The sequence below is a fragment of the Lissotriton helveticus genome, chromosome 1_2 (assembly GCF_964261635.1).
Source record: "Lissotriton helveticus chromosome 1_2, aLisHel1.1, whole genome shotgun sequence".
Lineage (NCBI taxonomy): Eukaryota > Metazoa > Chordata > Amphibia > Caudata > Salamandridae > Lissotriton > Lissotriton helveticus.
The window spans coordinates 112467633-112491345 of NC_136058.1; the positions used below are offsets into that span (position 1 = coordinate 112467633).

A 23713-nucleotide genomic window follows, 5' to 3' on the forward strand; every position below is an offset into this window, starting at 1 on the left:
CCACTCCATCAGAGTCTGCCCGCAATCTTGGGGTTCTTTTTGATAACCAGCTAACCTTCAAGCAACACGTTGTTAAAGTCTCCGCCACCTGTACCACCATCATCAGGTGGCTGAGAAAAATCACGTGGATGCTGCCTGTGGACACCTTGAGGACCGTAGTCCAGGCTCTTGTCATCTCTCGCCTGGACTATGGGAACATCCTTCTCTTGGGCGCCACTAAGGAGGTTACCAGGAGGTACCAGGTGGTGCAGAATATGGCAGTTCGCCTTATCTGTCACCTTCCTGCTAGATCCTCGGTCACTCCCCATATGCGGAAACTGCACTGGTTGCGTATTGAGAATAGGGTTAAGTTTAAAGCACTCTGCTATATGCATAAAATCATGACTGGTAAGGCCCCTCTCTATCTGTCTGCCCTAGTGCAGCAATATATTCCCCCCCGGACACTCAGGTCTTCCACGCAGAATAAGTTCATGATTCCACGCACCAACAGAGCGAAAATGGGTGGACGCTCGTTCTCCCTGCTGGCCCCTTCCTTATGGAATGCCCTACCGCAACTGTTGCGTTCAGAATTTTGCTTCCTTACTTTCCGCAAGGGAATTAAAACCTGGCTTTTTAACACTTAATCCTATGGTTTATTATTTCTCCCACTTTTTCTTGCCATTTAGTCTGCCTTAGCGCCGGGAAACCTCCGGGTAGCTGCGCGCTTAATAAATGTAATTATAAATAAATAAATAAAAAACACCTTTGGCAAAGCCAAAAGGTGAGACTTATTAACCGAGGAGAAGTTAGAAATGTGGCGAAGATAGAACCATGTAGCAGAGAACTAGCTTTCTAAGTTCTGAAATCTGGACTTGGAAACAAATATACACTTATTACCTCTGTGGTTGAGCCTTAAAAAAATCGGAGCAAGACTTCTATTGGGTAGTTTTAAAAAGCACAACACTCAAACACTTAATAGGGATGCCCAGCTTTGCCTAATTGGCCTTGCAAATCTTATAGCTTTAAGTCTACTTAAGTTATAGGTCAGTTGTACAACTCGTATGTTGCTCCGTAGAAAGCACATGTAATGAAATTCTTGTTGTTCTGTATCGTTTGATAAGTTTGATGACCTGATGTGAGTAAAATTACTTTTTGAACTTCTGTCTTTGAGAGCCGTTACTCTTCACTCCAGTCTGTTATATCACACAGCTACTCGATAGTATAATGCTGGCTTGTTAAGCAAACAATGTGTTGTAACAACTTTTGTACTAATGAGGAGGCATCTTAGCTTCGTTATTTGTCCCCTCAAATGTAGGTGGATTTTGTTATCAAATCTCCTAGTTTAGTTTTATAGCTACTTATTAGTCTGCTTGGATGCCTTGAAATCGGATTTGGCAATTTAATAAAGTAATCTTCGTTGTTAGTAATGCGAGATAGAAATTCAAGATTGTTAATCATTTTACTTCTGCATTACTGTCTGCTGCATTGAGCATTATATTCCATCTGCTCTTTCTGCCTTGGGTTGTGGACACTGACACTGCCTATAAGAAAATGGCATGCTTTCCTCGTTTGTAGCTTAATAATTTTTTTTACTGCTGTTCTGTTGTAATTTTTTCTTTACTATATGAATAATATGTTTGTATTTTGCAGGCAAACGGCCGTTCGGTGTTTCTCTGCTGTACATTGGTTGGGATAAACATTATGGTTTTCAGCTGTATCAGAGTGATCCCAGTGGAAATTATGGTGGTTGGAAAGCAACTTGCATTGGTAACAACAGTGCTGTAAGTATTGTGTGCTCAGTTAAGAACCTCTTGGAGATTAATAATATAGATCTTCAAAATAAAGTTGTCTTCTTTAATTAGATCTTATTCCTGAACCAGTAGGAATAATCACTCTTGATGTAATTTAGTTATAATTTAATGGCTTGTTTTGCAGCCAGCTTTCTGTCAGAATTTCTGCCCAAAGGTAAGTTTCAGAAACTGATCAAGAAACTTAGAATTTTTTGCCATTGAGTATCTATTCACGATTTGAAATTCCTTTGCCAGTTAAGTTTGAAAAAAAGAAAGGTTGATGGTAGCCGTCATGTACATTTCTAGCTTTCATGAGCCACTGTGCGATCTAAACCTGATGAGTGGAAACCTACCTCTCAGGAGAACTGATGTACAACCAGACACTAAGCAGACTATGAGTAGTGCTACATGTTGATGGTTTCCAGCCAGCGTGGTGACCGGTTGAGCGGGGTCTCAGAAACATCTGGCTGTTTAGGAGACCTCTACCCCTCCGAAGATGAATGAGAGGAAATCCCTGATGTTGTGAGTCTAGTTGATGCTTGCACTTCTGAAAATGGTGTTTCGACATCGGCATAGTCTGTGATGTTGGATGGTGTTGAAACGTCAACACAGTGGGTGAATCTTGCCTCGACATCGACCAGCGAAGTGCTGTTGTCGGAGGAGGAGGCCTTATAGGCATTTTAAACATATTCACGGATGAAGTGTGCCTCAACATGGAACGGCACTAGGTTGCAGTTGATAGTCTACCTAGGCGATGTCTGCCTCAATGTCAATAGGTGATGTGTGCGGACGGCGGAGTCTCCCTCGAGGGCAGCGTCCTTGACTGAGACTTCTCCTTCAAAGGGGGTCGAGTGGTGGTGAGCAGATGAAAGAATCCCTCTCGGCGACAGGTGTCGAGTCTTCGACGTTGGTCGTCATTGTTTAGACACCGACAGAGGTTTGAAGGTGAAGTGTGCCTCGTAGCTGAAGGCGCTATTGACGTCCATCTTGACGCCGATGTTAAACACACAGGTATTTTCCTACATGTAGATGTGGACCTTGTCTGTCACTTTTGTCGCCTTTCTGGAGATCTGCCTCAGAAGACTGTCTTCTTGGAGGAAGATGGGTCAAGTCTTCCTGATGATCCAGTTCTTCCTCTCTCCTGTAGACCGTGTAGAGGGTTTTTCTCTCTGTCCTTTAAAGCGCTCTTTTGAGAGTTTCTTACAATTATGGCAAATCTCAGGTGTGTCTGTGTGCGCCTGTGTGTGTGCGCCTGTGTGTGTGCGCCTGTGTGGATCTGTGTCTGTGTCTGTGTCTGTGTGTGTGTGTGTGTGTGTGTGTGTCTGTGTCTGTGTGTGTCTGTGTCTGTGTGTGTGTGTGTGTCTGTGTCTGTGTGTGTGTGTGTCTGTGTCTGTGTCTGTGTGTCTGTCAGGTAGACCTACAATGCAGACTGAATGAGGACCAGTCTGTGTCGCCTTTTTGACACATGCAGGACTCCTGACAAAAAAGTAAGGTGTTTTTTGGAAACAAAAATAACATTTCTTGTTCGAGAACTACTACTCTTCACTCTAAATGAAGAGACATCTAGAGAAGCTAAGAATTCTCTTTTGAAAAAAACTTTTTGACAGGAAGCAAAAAAATCTGAGAGCTCAATGTGCCAGAATCCTCACTGAAGGAGCCGGAAAAAAGGCTTGACCTAACTGTCACCTTTGGGGCATGATGGGATACAGAAGGTCCTAGAGGTCTTAAAAGCATGGTGCCAGTATTTTATTTGCTTGTTATGTTTTAAATACAGCCTATTGGCTAACTATGCTAACTACTGCTGGGAATTTCCATGCAAATTTTTTTATTCAATAAAGACTGTTTGCAGCTTATGCTTTCTTTTTCTGATGTACAGAAATGCTTGAGTCTGGTGAGAGGTTCTTTAAATGAAAACCCAATGTAAATGGGGCATTTTTAGCCTTATATATAAATGAGGGTGGGTAATGTGTGTGTGTTTGTGTGTTTGTTTGTGATGTGCTACAGGGACACCGCACGTTGGCAGTGCTTATGACTTTGGTGCGGATTCCCCTGGAAGAGAACTAGGAATACAGGTCAGTAACTTATATATCTGATAGAGACTACTAGCTGTAGATTCCTTCACGTAGAATTATTCCCAGGCGTGAGACTGGACCCGGAAAACTTTCTTGACCAGCATCCCTGCACGCCGGGGGACAACATCACTCGACTTCGCCCAGGTGCTGTACGTGACGTCAGCGAAGCCACAAGTCCCACCCTGGCGTGCCTACGTCAGTTTTTTCCTTTTCCACATGCAACGCTGATCTGGTTCGCGCTCTGGCCTGTTTAGGCCTTTCCCTTTCGCTAGTGCGTGTGTGTGGGAAAAGTGTGCGAATGCGTTTCGGGCTTTAAGACGTGCTTGTCTTGTGGCCGCCTGATGTCGGCGACGGATCCTCACCCCATCTGTATGAGGTGGTTGGAGGAACACCTCAACTCCACTGATTGTGAGGCATGCCAGCAGATGAAACTGAAGTCCTGGCGGGAGCGCCGGATGAAACTTCTCTCAACTCGCATGTCCAGGTCGGCGTCGTCATCTCGCCCGGCCCCTGCGAAGGGTTCTCGGACCCGCTGCTTCCTTCGTCGACATCGGCCTTCTCCCAGATCACGAGTGCATCGCTCACCTGTCGGTAAGTGTTGCAGTTTGTCCCTGAGGGTCGGTTTCTGGCCTGTCGGTGGCATGGTCTCTCCTCGGGTGGTGCGGCTCCGCGTGTGATCCCCTTATCCGCTGTTTCCCAGTGTGGGGGCGACTAGAGCCCAGATGGAGACATATGCGGCAGCTTTGCAGTCCTCGCTGGCTTCTCCCCCTCCTCCTTCCCCTCCGGGGACTTCAAAGGATCCCTTGCAGGGTGCGGGGCCCTCCGAGGCGTCGCTGACGGCTGGCTCGGACCCAGGTTCGGAGGATGTGGTGCCATTGGGGTGCGGCTCTTCAGGGGTCCCTCCTTCGGACCACGGCGCCTCTGCTTTGCCGCAAACTCATGCGGGAGTCCCTGTACTGTCGCGGGAGTTCGCGGGGCTCGGGACACCCCCCCCAAGTCCCTCTCGGGACTGGCGGCGGTCTTGGCCGAGGTGACGCCGCTTTGGTGCCGGCGGCTGCTGGCCATGGCGGCGCCACAGGGGTCGCCGGAGTGCCCCTCTCGTCCCGTCACGGGTCGAGGCTGGCGGGGGACTCCTCGTCCCTCCACACAGGCTGCTGCCTCGGAGGTCAGGTCGGCGCTGTTCCTTCGCCTCCCCGCCTCAGGCCCAGCCCCGGTCTTGTGCGCCGTGTCTGAGACCGCCCTGGCGTCTCCCCCGGCGCCGGGCGACTACGATGTCCTGCCTTAAATTGCGGACTCTACAGCGCCATGCCGACGTCAGGTAATTGACTCGTCTTCGGACGCCTCTTCTTCTCCAGAGGTTCGGCGCTTACTGGTTTCATCCTCGCCGGAGACAGGCCGCCGCGTCGTAGCTTTTTCACCGATGTCGTCTAAGGGCGGCTCCTCGCTGTCTCTGCGGCCGCGGTCTTCACCAGAGGAGCCGGCGCTCCTCGGTCCCTCTTCCTTCTTTCTGGACTTGGCCCTTCCTTTCTCCGGTTGGCTTGGTGGATGGCCGCCTTAGCTTGCAGCCGTCACCTAACGAGGAGCTGCTTTCCCCTCCACGGGGCCCTACGGAGGCGGGTGCGGCATTCGCTCACGCTGTTTCCACGGCTGTGGGCATTTTGCCCATGGGTGATCCAGCTACCCTTTTCCCCGTAGATCATATTCTGGATGGTCTCCATAAAGGCTCTGGTGGTAGGGGGCTGTTGCTTCCCTTCCAAGGTTCACCCCATTCTTCTCTCTTGGGGACTTGGTGCCGTCCCGCCACTGGGGACCCGGTGCCCCAACACCTTCTGCACCGCCGCGTGAAATGGTGCGTCTTTCCCTCCACCCCTCTACCAGAGGCCCCCTTTTGCAGACTGCTTTTCCTTCTCTGTCGCCGCTGTTGTCTCCCCCGTCACGGGAAGCCTGCTGGCTGGACTCCTGGGGGCGCAATGTGTTGGCCTCAATCAGTGCGGCTCTGCAGGCCCTTAACACACTGTGCGTTTTGGCTAGTGCCACGTCTCGGTTGTGGGACTCGACAGAGTCCCTTTTGTGTACCGCCTCTCAGGAGGGTACTTGTGTTGATTTGAGGCACCATGTGTTGGATGGCCGGGAGCTGTCGGCATTCATTCTTCGCTCCGCTCTGGACATCTCGGTGGTGCTGGGTCGTGCCATGGCTTCTTCGGTTGCCCTTCATCGCCATGCCTGGCTTCAGTACAGTGTGTTCCCGGAGAACGGCTGGTGGACCTTCTTTTCGATGGTGCTCTTTTGTTCCATGCCCCTGCAGACTCGGCCATCCAGAGGTTCTTGGCGGGGCTTCGTCCTCCTCCTCGTCCTCCTACTCCTTCTCCTTCTCCTCAGTGACCTGCGAGTTGATCTGGTTCTTGGAGGTGTTCTTCCGTTTGGGGCGGGTCGCCCCGGGTGTCTGTTCTGTGTGCTTCATGACCGCTCGAGTCCTCCTTGTTGGGACGGTGGTTCTGGTGCTGCTGGCCAGCCCTTCTTGACTGTGTGTTTTTTCCTTTGGGTTTTCTACACCATGCTGGCCCTGAGACTGGGCTTCCTGTGTTTCCCCTCTGGCTGCTTGATAAGCCTCCTGCGGGGTTTTTGCTACAGGTCTTTTCTGTTGTCCTCTGCTGCCAAAGTTTTTTCCTAAGAGGTTCCCATGTCTTGGGATGTTACATGCCCTATGTGGGGCAGAGGTGGCTGTTATATAGCCCTGTTATGTGCTAGGGAGCTGTGGTCGCCGGCGGGCTTCTGCTCTCCGTGGCGTTATGGTATGTTGGTGATGCAATCTTCTTGCTGATGGCTTGGATTAGCTTGAGTTACGCCCAGGGTGGTGTTCTCTGGGGTCGCTGCGCTGTTTGTCCGTGGCCTGGCATCATGGTTCTGTCCGGTTCCACTTCTTTTTGGGCTGTGTGTGTTGTCTCCTCCCTGGGGTGTGTCTGGACTCTTCCTCTTCGCCTTCTTGCTCTGAGTGCTTCGTTGTGTGGTGTCCTTGGCATCTGGCGGAGCTTGCCGGTGCCGACTTGTTGTTTCTTCTGCACCATTGTGCCTTCTTGGGGCTTTAGTGGGACTGTCATCCTGCCTTGTCCAATACTTCCAGTGGGCTTTACACTCGGTTCATATCTTCTCCCTGTGGCAGGAGATGGTCCCTGACTTCTTGACCCTCTTGCGGGCGCAGTCCGTCCCTGCGGGGCGTTGGATGGTCTTTCTGGGTGATCCTTTCAGCCACTGCCTGCTTATTGCTGACGGCGACGTCCTGTTTCGGATTCCCTTGCTCTGCCTCTTCTCCTTGGAGTCTCTAGGTTGCTCTTCTCCTTCAGTGCTCCTTTCCTTTGCTTGCCTTGGCCTTGGGCAGAGGTTTTGTTGCCTCACGTGGGAGTGGGGTGTTTGGCCTCCTTTTGCCTTAACTTGTTTCCTCTGCTGGGTGAGGACAGGCTATCCTCTTCTCTTCTTTTCCCGCACCCCCCTTTGGGGTTGGTGGTCTTATGCTGGCGGGGGGGATTCCCTTTGCCTTGGAGGACGGGGTTCCTCGTCCTGTCTTGGGACTCGGCCCCTGTGGGGCCCTCTGTTGTGCTCAGGCGGGTGGGGTCCTCTCGCAGACCCTCCTTCCCCTTGGGTATGGCTAGGGTATCTATTCTACGTGAAAGAATCTGCAGCTATTAGTCTCTATCAGATGTACGAGTTACTTACCTTCAGTTACTATGTATCTGGTAGAGACGATTCTAGCCACAGATTCCGTCACAGCCCACCCTTCCTCCCCGTTCTACGAGGACTTGTGCCTTGGTCTTTTGCACTTGCTTCCCTGTGGGTGGCTGTGTCTCCTATAAGTACATTCTTCCCTTTTTCTGACAGGATGTTCGTCCTGTTTCATTGTTCCTTTTTCCTCCCCTTTGTCCCATTGGAGGATATGTTTATTGGTACTTCTGTGCCCTTATGCTCTGGTTGCTCCAGTTTGGGGCTTACCCCCCCCCCCTTTTTAATACTAGGGTTCTGTAGCAGGGGATCTCTGTGTATAGTCATAATCTAGTGAATAGTCCCGCCCATGTGCATGGACCCCGGCAATCAAAAATAATCTCTTAAGCTGTCAGAAAATTGCAGAACTGCAAAGACACTTAAGAGAAAATTTAAAGACAAATAATGCAGCCTATATCCACAGGCTACACTGTCCAGTACTTCAACTAGAAATTCCACCAAAAATCCACAAACAGCAAAGCCTGTCCAGATTTCCCTTGCTTTTACTGCAAAACCCCTCAGGAATGATAGAGAGGCAGACCTGGACAGACAAGCCCCATAGGCTGCCATTATGTGGCTTAAATAGGATACTGTGCCTTTAAGAGAACCTTCCAGAACCTTCTCTCAGTATCCCAGAATGCATAGCAGGTCCAACTTACTTTCAGTTCTTTTTTTTCCGGCTCCTGCTTACAGGACCCTGTGCATTGAGCTCCCCCTTTTTCAAGGGTTTATTGGATTCTTTTGGCACTTTTTGAATTTAAAAGTGTTCTCAATTGATTCTTGGTGTTGCCTTTCACTTCTGTGTGTGTTTGTTCAGGCTTTTAGGGATCTAAAATGCCTGCTTTATTCGACAAGTGCCCAGCATGTGGAAGGAAGAAGGCCAAGACTGGCCCACACGACGTCTGCATTATTTGCCTGCCTGAGGAACATGTCCCTGAAGATTGTGACATCTGCCAGGCCTTTTCTACAAGGACCCTGAGGGAAAGGCTGAAGATTAGGCTCCAAGGCCTAGAAGAGCGGCGTCTGCAGGCTGCAGGTGGGTCTGGGCAGGCTGGGAAGGCTCCCTCTGTCCCTGCTGAGGCCTCTGGGGGGCTCCCCAGAGGCAGGAAGACCAGCAAAAGGTCCCGGTCTCCGTCGACAGCATCGACGACGACGTCGAGAGGGATGACGACGGTGTGTTCCCCTTCTCCCCGGGGCTCCGGGTCGAGACAGCGTGGAAGATCGACGTCGAGAGGCCTGGCCAGGCCGCCGTCGAAGTCACCGCCGACGGCGTCGTCGAGGCATCGCCGTCGACGCAGACACCGGCGCTCGCCGTCAAGGCGACACCGCCGGTCGCCGTCGACTAGTTCGATGTCGAGGGGCTCCTCGGCGTCGAGGACCGGTAGGAGACGGTCATCGAAGAAGAAGAGTCGCCGCTCGCCGTCGAGGTCTGACCGCTCGTCGTCGAGAGGGCGGCGATCGGCGTCGAGGAGGAAGCACTAGACGTCGAGGAGACGGCGTTCGACGCCAGAGTCAAGGGATCGCCGTTCCACGCCTGAAACACGACGCTCGGCGTCGAGCAGGAAGAGATCAGCGTCCCCTAGGTTCTCAACTTCCTCTAAGAGGCGCAGGAGGGATTCTGGCGCCAAAAGCCACGCTGGATCTGGTGGAGGTCGTAAGAGGCGTCGTTCCCGCTCTGGGGGGTCTGGATCAAAGGCCCCTTCCTCGAAGAAGTCATCGGGCACGGTGTACTCGGTGGTATATACACCTCCGAAGCCTGTGACCCCTCCTCTTCTACCGAAGGAGGCTCCTCCGGCTAAGCCGCCTCTCCCCTCCCTGCCTCCACCGTCAACTGAGGGGCGGCCTCTGCCGCCTGTTCCTCCTCATAGGCCTCCGAGGTCAGTGTCCCTGCCTCTGCTTCCGACGCCTCCTAAGGGTACGCCTACCCCGAAGCCCCGGGACAAACCACGGATGACGCCTCCACGGAAACCGGTGGAGCGCCCACGTGCGGGGAGGTCGCGCTCCCGCTCCAGGCGGAGGGAACGTTCGCGTCATAGATCTTCGACGCGATCTAGACGGCGCCACCGGAGACACAGGTCTCGTTCACGGACCAGGTCGTCTGGGACCAGGGACTATTCCCCGACCTTGTCAGATTCGCCGGACACGCGGGTCTCACCGGTCGACGATCTGGTGTCCTTCCAGGACGTGCTGTTACGGGGTGCAGCGAAACTGGGCATTACTTTGACAGTGCCCACTCCGAAGACCTCGGTCATTTTTGAGACGCTCCATCAGAAGCACTTGTCTCGGCCGTTACTGCCACTGGTGCCCGGCCTGGAAGAACCGGCCCTGGATCTTTTCCTTACTCCTGCGGTGACTAAGGCGGCGCCTTCCAGGCTACAGAAGAAGTACCGGGCTCCCGACTCGGACCCGGCCTTTCTGCGGCTGGAGCCCCCTCCAGACTCGGTGATTGTGACGGCGGCGCGCAAACAACATGCCACCACGCCTTCCTCCACTGTTCCGCCAGACAAGGAATCTAGGTGGTTGGATTCCTCTGGGAGACGAGTTTGTGGGACTTCGGCGACCTCAATGAAGGCGGCTAGGGCCACGGCCTTGCTGGGTCGGTATGACAGAGCACTCTGGGAATCTCTTCAACAATTTGTGGAACTTCTTCCGCGGGACAAGCGGGAGGACTTCCAGGAGGTGCTTAACGAGGGGATGTTGGTGGCGAATCAGGTCATCAGCGCGGCAGCCGACTCCTCTCTTCTGGCGGCGCATGGTTTCTGCCACGGAATAAACCAGCGACGACATGCCTGGCTCCGCCTTACGTCTCTGAAACCGGACGCTCAGCAGAGGGTTGCCAATCTACCATTCTCTGGCGAAACCCTGTTCGGGAAGCACGCTGACGACGAGATGGCCCGCATGAAGGCGGAGGCTGAGACGCTCACAGCGGTGGGTTTGGAGAAGCCCAAGGAGACCAAGAAGACGTACCGTCCGTTCCAACGCCGGTTTGGTGGTCAAGGTAGAGGGCGTGGCCAGTCTTCTGGACAACAGCAGCAGTTCAGGAGACCGTTCCAGAAATGCCAGAGGGGCAGAGGCGGCCATCAGTCGGCACCAGCGACTAAGGGCCAGGCCGGGTCTAGGCCCTGAGCACTTACTTCCCCGTCAACTGTTACCCGCTCCGGTGGGGGGAAGCATTCAATCTTTTCTGGCAGAGTGGAGAAAAATTACTCAGGACAAGTGGGTGCTGAATATTGTTTGCAATGGATACAGTCTTCGGTTCACCAGCCCTCCTCCATCGATCCCTCCGGTCAGCTCGCAGTATCAGCTGCGCGAGCTCCAGGCGGAGGCCGATATCCTGTTAAGGAAAAGGGCGATCGAAGTCGTACCTCTGTCTCAAAGGGGACGGGGTCTGTACTCTCGCTTCTTTCTGGTTCGCAAAAAGGACAAGAACGAGTTCAGGCCCATTCTGGATTTGCGACAGGCAAACAAATGGATTCGCAGAGAAATGTTTCGCATGCTGTCGTTGCATCAGATTTATCCTCAGCTGCAACGGGGAGACTGGCTGTGTGCCATCGACCTCCAGGATGCTTACTTCCATGTGCCCATTGCACACAAACACAGGAAGTTCCTGCGGTTCCAAGTCGGCGCCAATCACTATCAATACACAGTACTGCCATTCGGACTGAAGTCTGCGCCGAGAACATTCTCAAAGTGCATGGCGGTGGTAGCAGCACACCTAAGGAAGAACAAGGTGTTTGTCTACCCTTATCTGGACGACTGGTTGATCAAGGCCTCCTCCTTCGCGGAAGCGCAAGCACACTTCCAGAAGACGTGCGTTCTCTTGAACAAACTGGGGTTGCACATCAACATGTCCAAGTCGGTTCCGACTCCAGTCCAGTGTATTCAGTACTTGGGAGCCTCCATCGATACGCTGTCAGCAAGCGTGTCTCCTTCGGAGGAGCGACGATTATCACTACTTCGGAAGGCTCGGGCTCTCATGTCCGCTCCATCCACGACAGTGAGGACGGTGTCTTCGCTGCTGGGATCGATGGCCTACTGTATCTTCCTGACGCCACATGCTCGGCTGCACATGAGACCGTTGCAAGAGTGCTTGGAGGATCAGTGGGATCAGAGGAGAGGATCTTGGGACGACAAGATACGCCTATCTCTGCATGCTCTTCATTCTCTGAAGTGGTGGTGTTCGGCGGAGAATCTCCTCAGAGGGGTTCCCTTCCACAAGGACATTCCCGATCAGGTTTTCGTGACGGATGCTTCTCTCCAGGGCTGGGGAGCGCATTCTGGAGACCTACAGATTCAAGGGACGTGGTCTCCGGCGGAGTCCACGTACCACATCAATTTCCTGGAACTCAGAGCTGTTCACTTGGCACTGAAGGCCTTTCACCCGTCCTTCCAGACCGACTCTCTCCTTGTGCAGACGGACAATACAACCACAATGTATTACCTCAACAAGCAGGGAGGATCGAGGTCACGCACCCTGTCGCAGGAGGCGCAGGCGATCTGGCGCTGGCTTCTGGCTCGAGGACTGACGATAACGGCTACCCATCTGCCAGGTGTGCAGAATGTTCAGGCGGACGCGCTGAGCAGACTGATTCAGGAAAACCACGAATGGGGGTCATAAACGACGAAGTACTAGGAGAAGTCTTCGCAAGGTGGGGGACTCCAGACGTAGATCTGTTCGCCACCGCAGAAAACAGCAAATGCCGAGACTTCGCCTCCAGGTACTACCAGCCGGGGACGCTGGGGAATGCGTTATGGATCAACTGGTCGAACAGCTTTCTGTACGCTTTTCCACCCATTCCCCTGATTCCGACGGTTCTCATCAAGCTGTCCCAGTCCAGGGCGCGGATGATACTGATTGCCCCGGAATGGCCCAGACAGTTGTGGTTCACGGACCTGCTTCACCGGTCTCTCCTTCCTCACATTCGGCTGCCGTGCAGGCCGGACCTTCTAACGAAGTTCGGGGGGCTGATGTTGCACCCCAACCTCTCGTCTTTGAGTTTGGCAGCATGGCTCCTGAGTTAGTGCAATATGGCCATCTGAATCTCCCTGCAGATTGCATGGACATACTGAAGGAGTCTAAGAGACCTTCCACTAGGACTTCCTATGCTTACAAGTGGAAGAGATTTTGTATCTGGTGCAAGTCTAAGAACTATGATCCGACGACTTGTAAGGAAGATGTCATCCTTCCATATCTTCTACAGTTGGCGCAGTCTGGCCTTAATGTCCATTCTATTAAGGTTCAGCTTGCTGCTTTGACTGCCTACAGGAAATGCCCTTCACAGACTTCTTTTTTCCAGATCCCTGTGATCAAGGATTTTTTGGAAGGCTTGAAGAAAGTGTTCCCTCCTGTCAGGCTTCCTTCGCGGGAATTGAATGTGGTGCTGTCCAGATTGATGAAGGAGCCCTTTGAACCTATTCATAAGGCTTCGTTGCAGCACCTGTCCTGGAAGGCGGCGTTCCTCGTGGCCATTACATCGGCCCGCAGGGTGAGTGAAATTCAGGCGTTGTGTTGCCAAGAATCTTATACTGTATTTCATGCAGCTAAGGTTGTTATGCGTACTCACCTTAAATTTCTTCCCAAGGTTATTTCTGATTTTCATGTCAACCAGACCATAACTTTGCCTACGTTTTTTCAGAATCCTTCACCTCCAGCGGAAAGGTCGTTACATTCCCTGGATGTTAGGAGGGTATTGAAGTTTTATCTGGATAAGACCAAAGATATTCGTAGGTCTGACCAATTGTTTATCAATTATGGATCTGTCAGGACGGGTCTTGCGACCTCTAAGCAGTCTATCTCTAGGTGGATTGTGTCCTGCATACAGCTATGTTACCAAAAAGCTAATAAGACCTTAGGAGGTAAGCCTAAGGCTCATTCCACCTGCCACGACTGCTTTGCTCCGTAATGTTCCGATTGCAGAAATCTGCAAGGCGGCCACTTGGAAGTCGGTTCATACCTTTGCTAAGCATTACTGTCTGGACACTGATGCCAGGGCAGACGCTCAGGTTGGGCAGGCTTCGCTGCGAAATCTGTTCGCACAATAGTGGCGTTAATTCTCTTTTCTCCACCGCCGCTTTGGTGTGGGGATGGGCTTGCCATTCTATTCACTAGATTATGACTATACACAGAGATCCCCTGCTACAGAAGGAGTAGTTTCTGTCCTGTAACTCCAGTTCTGTAGTAGGGGTATCTCTGTTATAGTCATAAGCGCCCTCCCGCCTCCCCGGTGGAGAGAAATGTTCCTTTAGGAATGCGACAGGTCTGGCGTTTTACGCCTTCAAAAAGAACTGAAAGTAAGTTGGACCTGCTATGCATTCTGGGATACTGAGAGAAGGTTCTGGAAGGTTCTCTTAAAGGCACAGTATCCTATTTAAGCCACATAATGGCAGCCTATGGGGCTTGTCTGTCCAGGTCTGCCTCTCTATCATTCCTGAGGGGTTTTGCAGTAAAAGCAAGGGAAATCTGGACAGGCTTTGCTGTTTGTGGATTTTTGGTGGAATTTCTAGTTGAAGTACTGGACAGTGTAGCCTGTGGATATAGGCTGCATTATTTGTCTTTAAATTTTCTCTTAAGTGTCTTTGCAGTTCTGCAATTTTCTGACAGTTTAAGAGATTATTTTTGATTGCCGGGGTCCACGCACATGGGCGGGACTATTCACTAGATTATGACTATAACAGAGATACCCCTACTACAGAACTGGAGTTACAGGACAGAAACTACTCCTTCTGGCCCCTGGTATGCTTGAGGTTGGGGTCTTTTGGCTGTGCCTCTGCCCTTGTTCCTGATAGGGGTTGTCACACTGTGATGGGGATGTCTCGGAGTTTTGTCGTTCCCTGTGTGTCCCGGACTGGTTCCCCTTCATTGTCTTTTGTTGGGGTTGTAGTCCTGTTGCATGTTATCATGAGATTTTTACATATGTCCCTTGTCTTCAGGGGGGTGGGGGGTCTGTCTCCATTCTGACAGGGTTGCTGCTCAGGGCTAGGCTCTGATTTTGGAAAAGGGGGGTGGTGATGGACAGAGTTTCTGAATGATGCAGAATACTCTTACCAAGTCAATAGATCATGGTTTTAATCCATCACCGTTTTTTAGCTCACTGCACCATCCCAGCTCAGAACCTGGCTATATGCAAATTAGTCTGTTCCTGTCCCAGTGCATGATGGGAACAGGGCAAACCAAACTACCAAGCCAATTCTTATACTGGGAAGGAAACAAGCTTCCGGGGACCGGTTTCTGGCATCACAGCCTTCTTCGGCCCGGCTTGCTTGAATCCTGATGGTGCAATGAGCAAGGGACTCACGTCTGAGTATACCCTCCCACACATAGTGTGGATAAAACCGATTTTGGAAAAGGGGGGTGGTGATGGACAGAGTTTCTGAATGATGCAGAATACTCTTACCAAGTCAATAGATCATGGTTTTAATCCATCACCGTTTTTTAGCTCACTTCACCATCCCAGCTCAGAACCTGGCTATATGCAAATTAGTCTGTTCCTGTCCCAGTGCATGATGGGAACAGGGCAAACCAAACTACCAAGCCAATTCTTATACTGGGAAGGAAACAAGCTTCCGGGGACCGGTTTCTGGCATCACAGCCTTCTTCGGCCCGGCTTGCTTGAATCCTGATGGTGCAATGAGCAAGGGACTCACGTCTGAGTATACCCTCCCACACATAGTGTGGATAAAACCGATTTTGGAAAAGGGGGGTGGTGATGGACAGAGTTTCTGAATGATGCAGAATACTCTTACCAAGTCAATAGATCATGGTTTTAATCCATCACCGTTTTTTAGCTCACTGCACCATCCCAGCTCAGAACCTGGCTATATGCAAATTAGTCTGTTCCTGTCCCAGTGCATGATGGGAACAGGGCAAACCAAACTACCAAGCCAATTCTTATACTGGGAAGGAAAGAAGCTTCCGGGGACCGGTTTCTGGCATCACAGCCTTCTTCGGCCCGGCTTGCTTGAATCCTGATGGTGCAATGAGCAAGGGACTCACGTCTGAGTATACCCTCCCACACATAGTGTGGATAAAACCGCAGGGCTAGGCTCTGTTCTTTATTCTTTTCTCTGCCTTTGGGTACTGCAGTGCCGGGCACTACTCTTTGTGGTGTTGCTCCTCACCATTCCTTTTTCTGCTCTCTCGCACACTGTTCCTATACTCTCACAGTTTTGTCTGTTGGCTCCGCGTTGTGGCGCGTAAAAGTTCTCCAAAGAAAACTGATGTAGGCACGCCGGGGTGGGACTTATGTGACCTCGCTGATGTCATTTACGCAGACGCCTGGGCGGAGTCGCTTGCAAATGCACCCCCCCACCCGTCACGCAGGGATGCTCAGCACGAAAGTTTTCTGGGTCCAGTCTCACGCCTGGGTATAATTCTACATGAAGGAATCTGCGCCTAGAAACGTCTCTACCAGATACATCGTTACAGGAGGTAAGCAACTCATACTTTTATTTTGTTCACTTACCTTTTATCCTGAGATCTGTATAGTTGTTCTGGACCAATTGCCAGTTTGCCTCCGGTATCTTCCTCCAGATCCACTCCCCAATCTTTAGGGAGGGCTTCAGCTTTAATGACTGTTATTGCCAGGGCAAAGTTCTCTGAGATTTTCTTTACTAGTGAAGGGGGTACCTACCAACTCTTTCTCTCTAATAATTTTCAGAGGCACTGTATATTACTAGTACATTTGTTAATGTAATTGGGTGATTTATCAAATGGTGTGCTACGCAAATTACTCATAAACTTTATTCATTTTTTCCAGGCGGCTGTTTCAATGCTAAAACAGGACTACAAAGAAGGAGGCATGAGTTTGAAGGATGCCCTTGCCTTAGCTGTCAAAGTGTTAAACAAGACAATGGACGTTAGTAAGCTTTCTGCTGAGAAAAGTAAGTGGATCCGACAAGTATGGTGGTAAGGAAGTATGCTAAGAGCGGATGGTAAAGGTAGGAGGAGGACAAAGTGTTTAGACAAAAGAGGATGCTTAATGCAAGAGCTTGTAGGAGGGAGTACGTTCAGAGGAGCGAAAGGGGCCACGGCGGGCTTGGAGAAGGTGGATGGGGAAGAAGGATATATAGCGTTGCAGTGGGATATGGTTATTTGAATGCGTGTGGGGAGGAGGCCGTTTGGGCCGCTGGATTCAAGAGTTAAGAGGGTAAGAATAGGACAGAGCAGATACAGTAGTGTTTTGGTTATGGGGGTACCGAGAAGGCAAGGGGGGAGGTCAGTGGATTTAGGCAGGGTCTGGGGGTAAAAAGGAAAGCAGAGGGTGGGATGGAAAGGTATTGAGGAAATTAGGAAGGGGAAAATAGCAGAGGCTAAGGAAGCTTACATTAGTGGGGGGAGACAAAGTGTGGACAGATGAAGAAGGTGGGAGGTGGTTACAGGCGAATAATAGGTACTTGAGACGTAGGAGTTAGGATGCAGCAAAGTAAGAGAAAAGGTTAGCAGGAAGAGGAAGGTTAACATAGGGTTACAGTGGGATTAGTAGGAACTTGAGAATTAAAGATCTTTCTGAGAAAAAGGCGAACATGGGTGTATGTTGAAGAAAATGCTGAGTTTTTCTCTGGTATGAGATATGACGGAGTTTGAGACTGTTTGGAATGTCTTTTGGGTCAATTTACGATGTTATTGCATATGGAGGTACAGTCGCAATCTTCTGGGAGGAAAGGGTTGACACAGGCTCAAGCAATTAAGTTATTTGGGATCCACCTAGAAGCAGCTGTGGTGCAACCCAGAAGGGAATGAAGTTTACAACAAACCCCAACAACTAAAAATTCTGCAGGATCCGAATGTGCCCTGCATGGTAAACCTCTGCCCTGAGTGACCTGACCGCATGTGAACCTGGTCTCCTAAATTTTTCTTTCAGACAGCTCATCCAGTAATCTGTGTGCCAGGTTCTTGGCTTGTCCAGGATGATTCTGAATTCAAGAACCTGATTTGTCACCTGAAGAGGCGCAGCAAGCGTTCCCTCTATCTCGACATGGGACTACTTCTTACGTCCTCTATTGTTGATAGAAAGCAAATGGTGGCAGCATACCAGATATTTGTGCCTTACAGAAATGACCAGACCTTTTTCCTGGTTCAGTTGGAGTAAAGTTCCGCTTGTGTGTGTAACATCTATATCCTTGCACTGGCATACGGTGTGCAAGTGTGAGATGTGTAGTTGGTAGCAGTACTCCATGTTGTGGTGAGAGTATATTTGCTGGAACCGGCATAATCCATTTTGAATTGTCTCTGGTTTAACATCGCACAAAATGGAGGTGGAAGTACTGTTTCTGCAGACAATGGGTGAGTATTGCTTGTATTTCTGGAGTTGAAGGGAGGAGCCCAAACACCGAAGTATGGGGTGGGGGATGGTAACAGGGCTATCCCTAAAATTCAGAGAGGAACCTTTAGCAGGGAATTGTTGATTAGTCCTTTCTTAGCAGTTGTATTTAGTTGATGATGTGATAATGGAGGAGAGTCAAGGGATTCTGTTTTTAGAAGTAGTAAAGTTTCAAGGCAGGACCTGCCCTTTTGTCATTTCCAGAATGGTACTACAGCAAGGCTGATGACAGCCAGGTACAATATCTTCACACACTATTGTCCTAATTTTTTGGACAATCCTGTTTACAAGCAACACCATAACCACCTGCTGTGAGACCCATCAGTTTGCACGAAAGGCTGTGTTAGCCAGAAAATGAAATTGAAAAGGTCCCAACCCAAACTGGATCTTGGACTTTTGATGGTGGATCAACATCTATGGTACCAAAAACCAGTTTAAAGGTGTGGCCCAAACCATCCCAAACTCATTTACAAGTCTTTCTTGTCCAGCAAAGGGAGTGCTCTACAAAGTACTAGAAGAGCTACTGTGATACCGAAAATATACTACAAATGGTTCTGTCGGGTGAACAATTTCTTAGCATTCCATCATAAACTTACAGAACTAAAGACACAAAGATGAGATTAATCAAAATTAGTATATTCTACTTTTGATTTTATGCTTATGACATGGGCACCAGCACAAGTACTTTCATTGTGTGAGCGCTCATGGCACCTCACAGTTAGATGATCGTATTTTAAGTGCACACATGTAATTAGCGGTGCAGCAGCCTCTGACCAGGCCATATGTCTATAGTGCTCCTCAATGTCTGTCATGGTTTCCAAGTGGAAATTGACCAGGCCTGGAAGAGTGTAAAAATAAAATGAGCATTATTTGGAAACCCATTAAAAGATTAATTCAGATGGATGTTGTAAACTGGGGAGAGAAATAAGAAATGAAAGAGGATACAAGGGCAGGAGTTAGGATGTGCAATGAATGCAGAGGTCGTTTAACTCAATAACTGGGTGTTTTTGTGAGGGGATCGTTAAACCGGTCCTATGAGGGTCATAGTTCAGTCATTCCCACCACCCGAGATGGAACCATTCTAGGTCAAATATCACCATTTTGTCTTGTAACCTGCATATTAATTTCTTGCCCATTCATCACAATGGCACCCACAACTCGACTTCCTTTACTTTTCTTGCTGACGTAAGCTTGCCTTTGTCCATATACTGCACTTTTTTGGCTTTCGGCCCCCTTAAAAAAATTTATTGTTCCCAGCATATCGTGGAACCTTCAATTTGTAGAGCCACTATCAACCAGATGACAATGACTCCTTTATGAAGGAGTGCATTTACTAAAACACTTGTGAATTACCAGTATGCAAAACAGGAGACTTTGGTTACAGATATGTCTACCTGGCAATGTCACATGGCAGGCTTATCGAGTCACATCCCAAGACTCCCCATTGCACAGCAATTTTAATCTGGGGAATATGTGAGCTAGATATGACAGTTGACATTTTATATAGTATTTTATATAGTTTTTCCAAGTAGTATCAGAATTGTATCATCTGCATATAATCGCTTAGAGGACCCAGTGCATGTGTGAACGCTTTTGATCTCTAGGCTTTGTCATACAGCTCATATAGTTCTACCATAAATAATAAAAGCGATGGTGTGAGAGGGTTGCCCTGTCCTGTTCGCCTAGTGATTGTGAAGGTATGAGAAATGAAGCACCACAGTATAATTGTATTAGCAACCTCCGAGGCCAACCCTCTTCAGGATTCTGAATAGGTAGCCCATTTCAGTCCTGTCAGTGGTTTTCTCTGCATATAGGGAAAAGGCAATAGTTTTGTTTTGAGAGTCCTTAGCCTCAATAGGTGATCGTGTTGCCATGCAACAGTGGGACAAAACCTTCCTGTCTGACATAGGACACTGAGGAATCGCGCTCTTAAGCGTCTTCGCTGGGACATTTGCCATGTTCTTGATGAATGTCCGTATTAATCAGTTATTTAGGCCTATTACTTAAACTGTGTAGATGATCCCTTTATAGGATCCACAGGTAGGCTGGGACAGCGTATCTCCACTCTCTTCTTGCTCCCTACTCCCCTAGGAGGTGATTCAGATCTTTGGACGCATTACTTATGCAAGTGCCTAGAATCAAGCAAGCTCGTGCCGGAGGAAGATAGTTTCACTTTCTTGCTTCAAAACTCTGGAACTCCCTCCCGATGCAGCTGAAGCAATCTCCGACAGAGCCTCAGTTTCACAAAAATCTCAAGACTTGGCTTGTTTAGGTTCCTCTTTCCCGCCTCTTCAGCCCGCTTCTGATTGCTCAGCGCTGGGACACTCATTACAGGAGTAGCTATGCACTTTTTAAAATGCGTATTCATTCATTCAAGGCTTGGTGAAAAGAATGAGCAGTGCTTTGTTTGAGAAATTCTGTGTGTTTGAGAGTTCAGCTTCCTAGAAAGCGTTGTACAATGTTTTATCAAAGGTTTTTTTCTTGGTTTGTAGAATTCTCCAGGGCAAGACGTTTTCATAGAGGATTTGTTTTACAACGTTCTAACAAGGTTTTGCAATGTCCTCTCTGGATATTTCCTCACTGACCATGACTGCTTTATCCCTTTACACATGACATGGCTGGTGAATATAGACACATCTTTTTTCTGTGATGCTGGCATGTTACTCTCAGAAGAGTAAATTTTTCAAAAAATGTGGTGATGGGTTCTATGTTAGCCATGCAGGGTTTTTCTACTGTTTACCATCTTTTCAGTTTGTCATTTTTGGTGCTTTTGAAAAGGAGCCTGTGTATATTCAATGGACTTTGTGAAGAGGGCGTCAAGTGAGAATTTTGTCGGCTCCGGTGACCTATTTTGGTCCATAAGTGTTCCACATAAATTCTATTGATAGACATTTAAAATAAAATTAAGTTCAAATACTGTTATATCAGGAGCACACATACATTGCATTCGAGGAGTACATGTTGATGTATTTACATCCCATATAAATTCTGTAGTCATTGTCGGCCTATATCTAACATGTTATCAGGTATAATACCCCATTGTGGACATTACATATTGTGCTAAAAAAAAAAAAGTCCATGTCTATTAAAGCAAATTTTAACATATCTAAGCTCTTGTCATTCAATATCACTATGCATCTTCAAAGTGAATTGTAGGCGATCCCTTCTTCATAACTTCTCGCACTGTTCTCTTTCGGTCTCATGTATCATTTTCACTTTGTTTCTACTGAGATCATTGTGGGTTATTCAATAGGTAAGCTCATAAGGGATCCCAGATATCTTTAGCTCTGGACGCAGTTGGTAAGAGTTTTGCGTATGTTAGCGACTGTTCTTGCCAGAGCATACGATCTTGATTCCATTCCTTAAATTTGGGCGCTCTTCCCCTACCCCACCTGCACGCCACCCTGCACATTTCCAGAAGTAGAGTCAATGCTATGTACTTCCTATAAGCTGCATCTATTTGCTTTGTATATCCCAGTGAAGCCATAATGGGGGTTATCTGCAAAGAGGATTGTTAAAACTGGGGGTCTCTAGTTGGCAGAGGTAGGTACCACTGTCCAAATAGGGACCCTTGCTTCTAGTCAGGGTAAGGAGGAAACACTCTGTTCGAGGCATGTGGGCTGCTAAATTCATATCTTAGCATTAGATCGCCGCCTAGTGTTGGGTCCGGATGATCGCACATTGTTGTCCTGGAAGAGTCTTCGAAGTATCCTGAGATAGGTGGCTCCTCCCCTGGACTACAGTGCGCATGGGCATCGGCTCCATCCCCAGATTGTTTTTTTCCGCCATTGGGTTCGGATGCGGTCTCGACCTCTCTCTGTCGGAACCGAGAAAAACTGACTTTTTAAGGCCAAAAGGCCTTGTTTTCATAGCGTCGGTATTGTTTGCGCACGGTCTCGAGTTCTTCCGTCTCTTTGAGTCGGCTTCAGCAGACTTTTTGTCACTCTTCGGACATCGAGGCCTTCTCAGCGCGACACGACTGCAACTTTCCAGCATGGAGCGGAGTCCGTTTAAGTACTGTCCGCTCTGTGGGTCCAAATACCCACATATAGATTTGCACCCCGTCTGTAACAAATGCCTTTCACCAGACCATGACGACGGAAAGTGCAAGGCCTGTGCACAATTCAGGTCTAAGAAGACTCTCAAGCTTCGGCGCGCGGTGCGCCTGGAGGCCAAACAAGCGGCCCCGGATCCAGAAAATATCTTCGGCGACCAAGAAGAGGAGGACCAGAGTCATCATCTCCAAATCTCCCCGCCCGAGACTGAGGTCGAGGCGGATCCGGTAGACGACGACGGAGTCGTGGGTCAAGGCCTTGAATACGTCGACGAGGTAGGGGACGTCGAAGAGATTTATGGGGCCGCGGAAGATAGCTCAGGGGACGAGCTATGCCCCGAAGGTTACGAAGAACACGATCGGGTCACGGGATCGCCTCTTGGCCTTACCCAAGACCCCGTACCGCAAGCCACGGCCCCGCCTTCAGGCCCGGCCACGGACACACTTGCTGCGCAGCCCGTTTCGAAACCGAAACCTACGGTGTCAACAACACCTAAAATGGCCGACCCGAAAACGAAACCGAAACTTATGGACTCGAGCGTTCCTAAAATGGCTGCCGTACCAATAAAAGCTACCGCACCGGCTACTTCATCGACTCCGTCGGCCCCCGGTCCACAGAAGTCGAAGAAATCGGTCGATTCCACAGGGTCGAAATCGGCGCCAGAGGAGGGATCCTCTAAAAAGGGTGGTCGGCACGGGTCAACCGCTGCTGCGGCACCGTCCAAGCACGCCAAAGCCAGCGGCACGGCTCCGGTTCCGACTGGGACTTTGTTAGTCGGACGCGTGGTGGACACGGAGGCGACACATGCCCACGGACCGAAGGCTGGCACGTCTGCGCATCGGTCCAAAGACTCTGGGTCGGCGGCGGCAGCATCCTCGTCCAAGACTCAGAAGGGCCAACAAGACGTCGGATCCGAGGGGAAAGTCAAGCCATCCTCGTCGGCGCCAAAGCCCACTGCAAGTGAAGCGTCCCTCATCGCCTCTTCACTACAGAGAATCAGGGAGAAGGCCTCTGCTACGTCGGCTCTGATGCCATCGCCACAGAAGCCGATGGACGTTCCGGCAAAGCCTGCGGGTAAACTTCTTTTCCTTCTGCCGCCAAAAGAGGCGCCGAAGGCCTTTTCAACCAAATCGACGCCAAAGAAGTCGGATTCTTCAACGGCAGGGGCACTTTCAAGTCGGGTACTCGACTCAGAAGAGGATTCTGAGCGTTTTATCGACGCGGACACAGGCAAATTAACCCTTTACAAGAGGAGGATCACTTCAGAGCCAGTGGACTCCTATGTCATCCCCCTGAAGAAGAAAAGGCTTCCTCAAGACGCTTCAAGCCTCATTGAACCTATTCAGCCTCCTCCAAGACGGAGCCCTACACCCTCACCAGATCACTCTGAGGGTGAGGGATATGATGAGGATGACCAATACACCTTCCCCATCAATGAACCAGATGCACAGCCAGATTCATATGATGACATTGGTGACCAGGGCACCCAATGTGTGGGGCAAGACCCACAGCCTTTCAGTGCACGTGCATCCCCAACAGAGGACTCTGCAGGTTTTCATGCACTCATTGAGAGGGCAGCTGCTAATCATGATGTGGACATGCATGCTGACCCAGTTGAAGAAGACTTTCTATTTGACACTTTTTCAGTCTCTGAAAGATCAGTGAAGACGCTGCCTATGCTCAAAGGAGTCCTCAAGCATGCTGCGGACATCTTTAAAGAGCCTACCAGAGCGAGAGTGGTCAAT

At 49.8% G+C, this 23713-nt stretch overlaps 1 protein-coding gene across 2 annotated transcripts in view; it reads left to right on the plus strand.

The window, feature by feature from the left end:
- PSMA4 (proteasome 20S subunit alpha 4) overlaps positions 1 to 23713 on the plus strand; it is a 162434-nt gene that overhangs the window by 92154 nt on the left and 46567 nt on the right. For both annotated transcript variants that reach the window (XM_078669740.1, XM_078669746.1), the window contains exons 7-8: positions 1630 to 1760; positions 16351 to 16474. In XM_078669740.1, coding sequence (XP_078525866.1) covers positions 1630 to 1760; positions 16351 to 16474 — 255 coding nt within the window. The remainder of the gene's footprint in view (positions 1 to 1629; positions 1761 to 16350; positions 16475 to 23713) is intronic.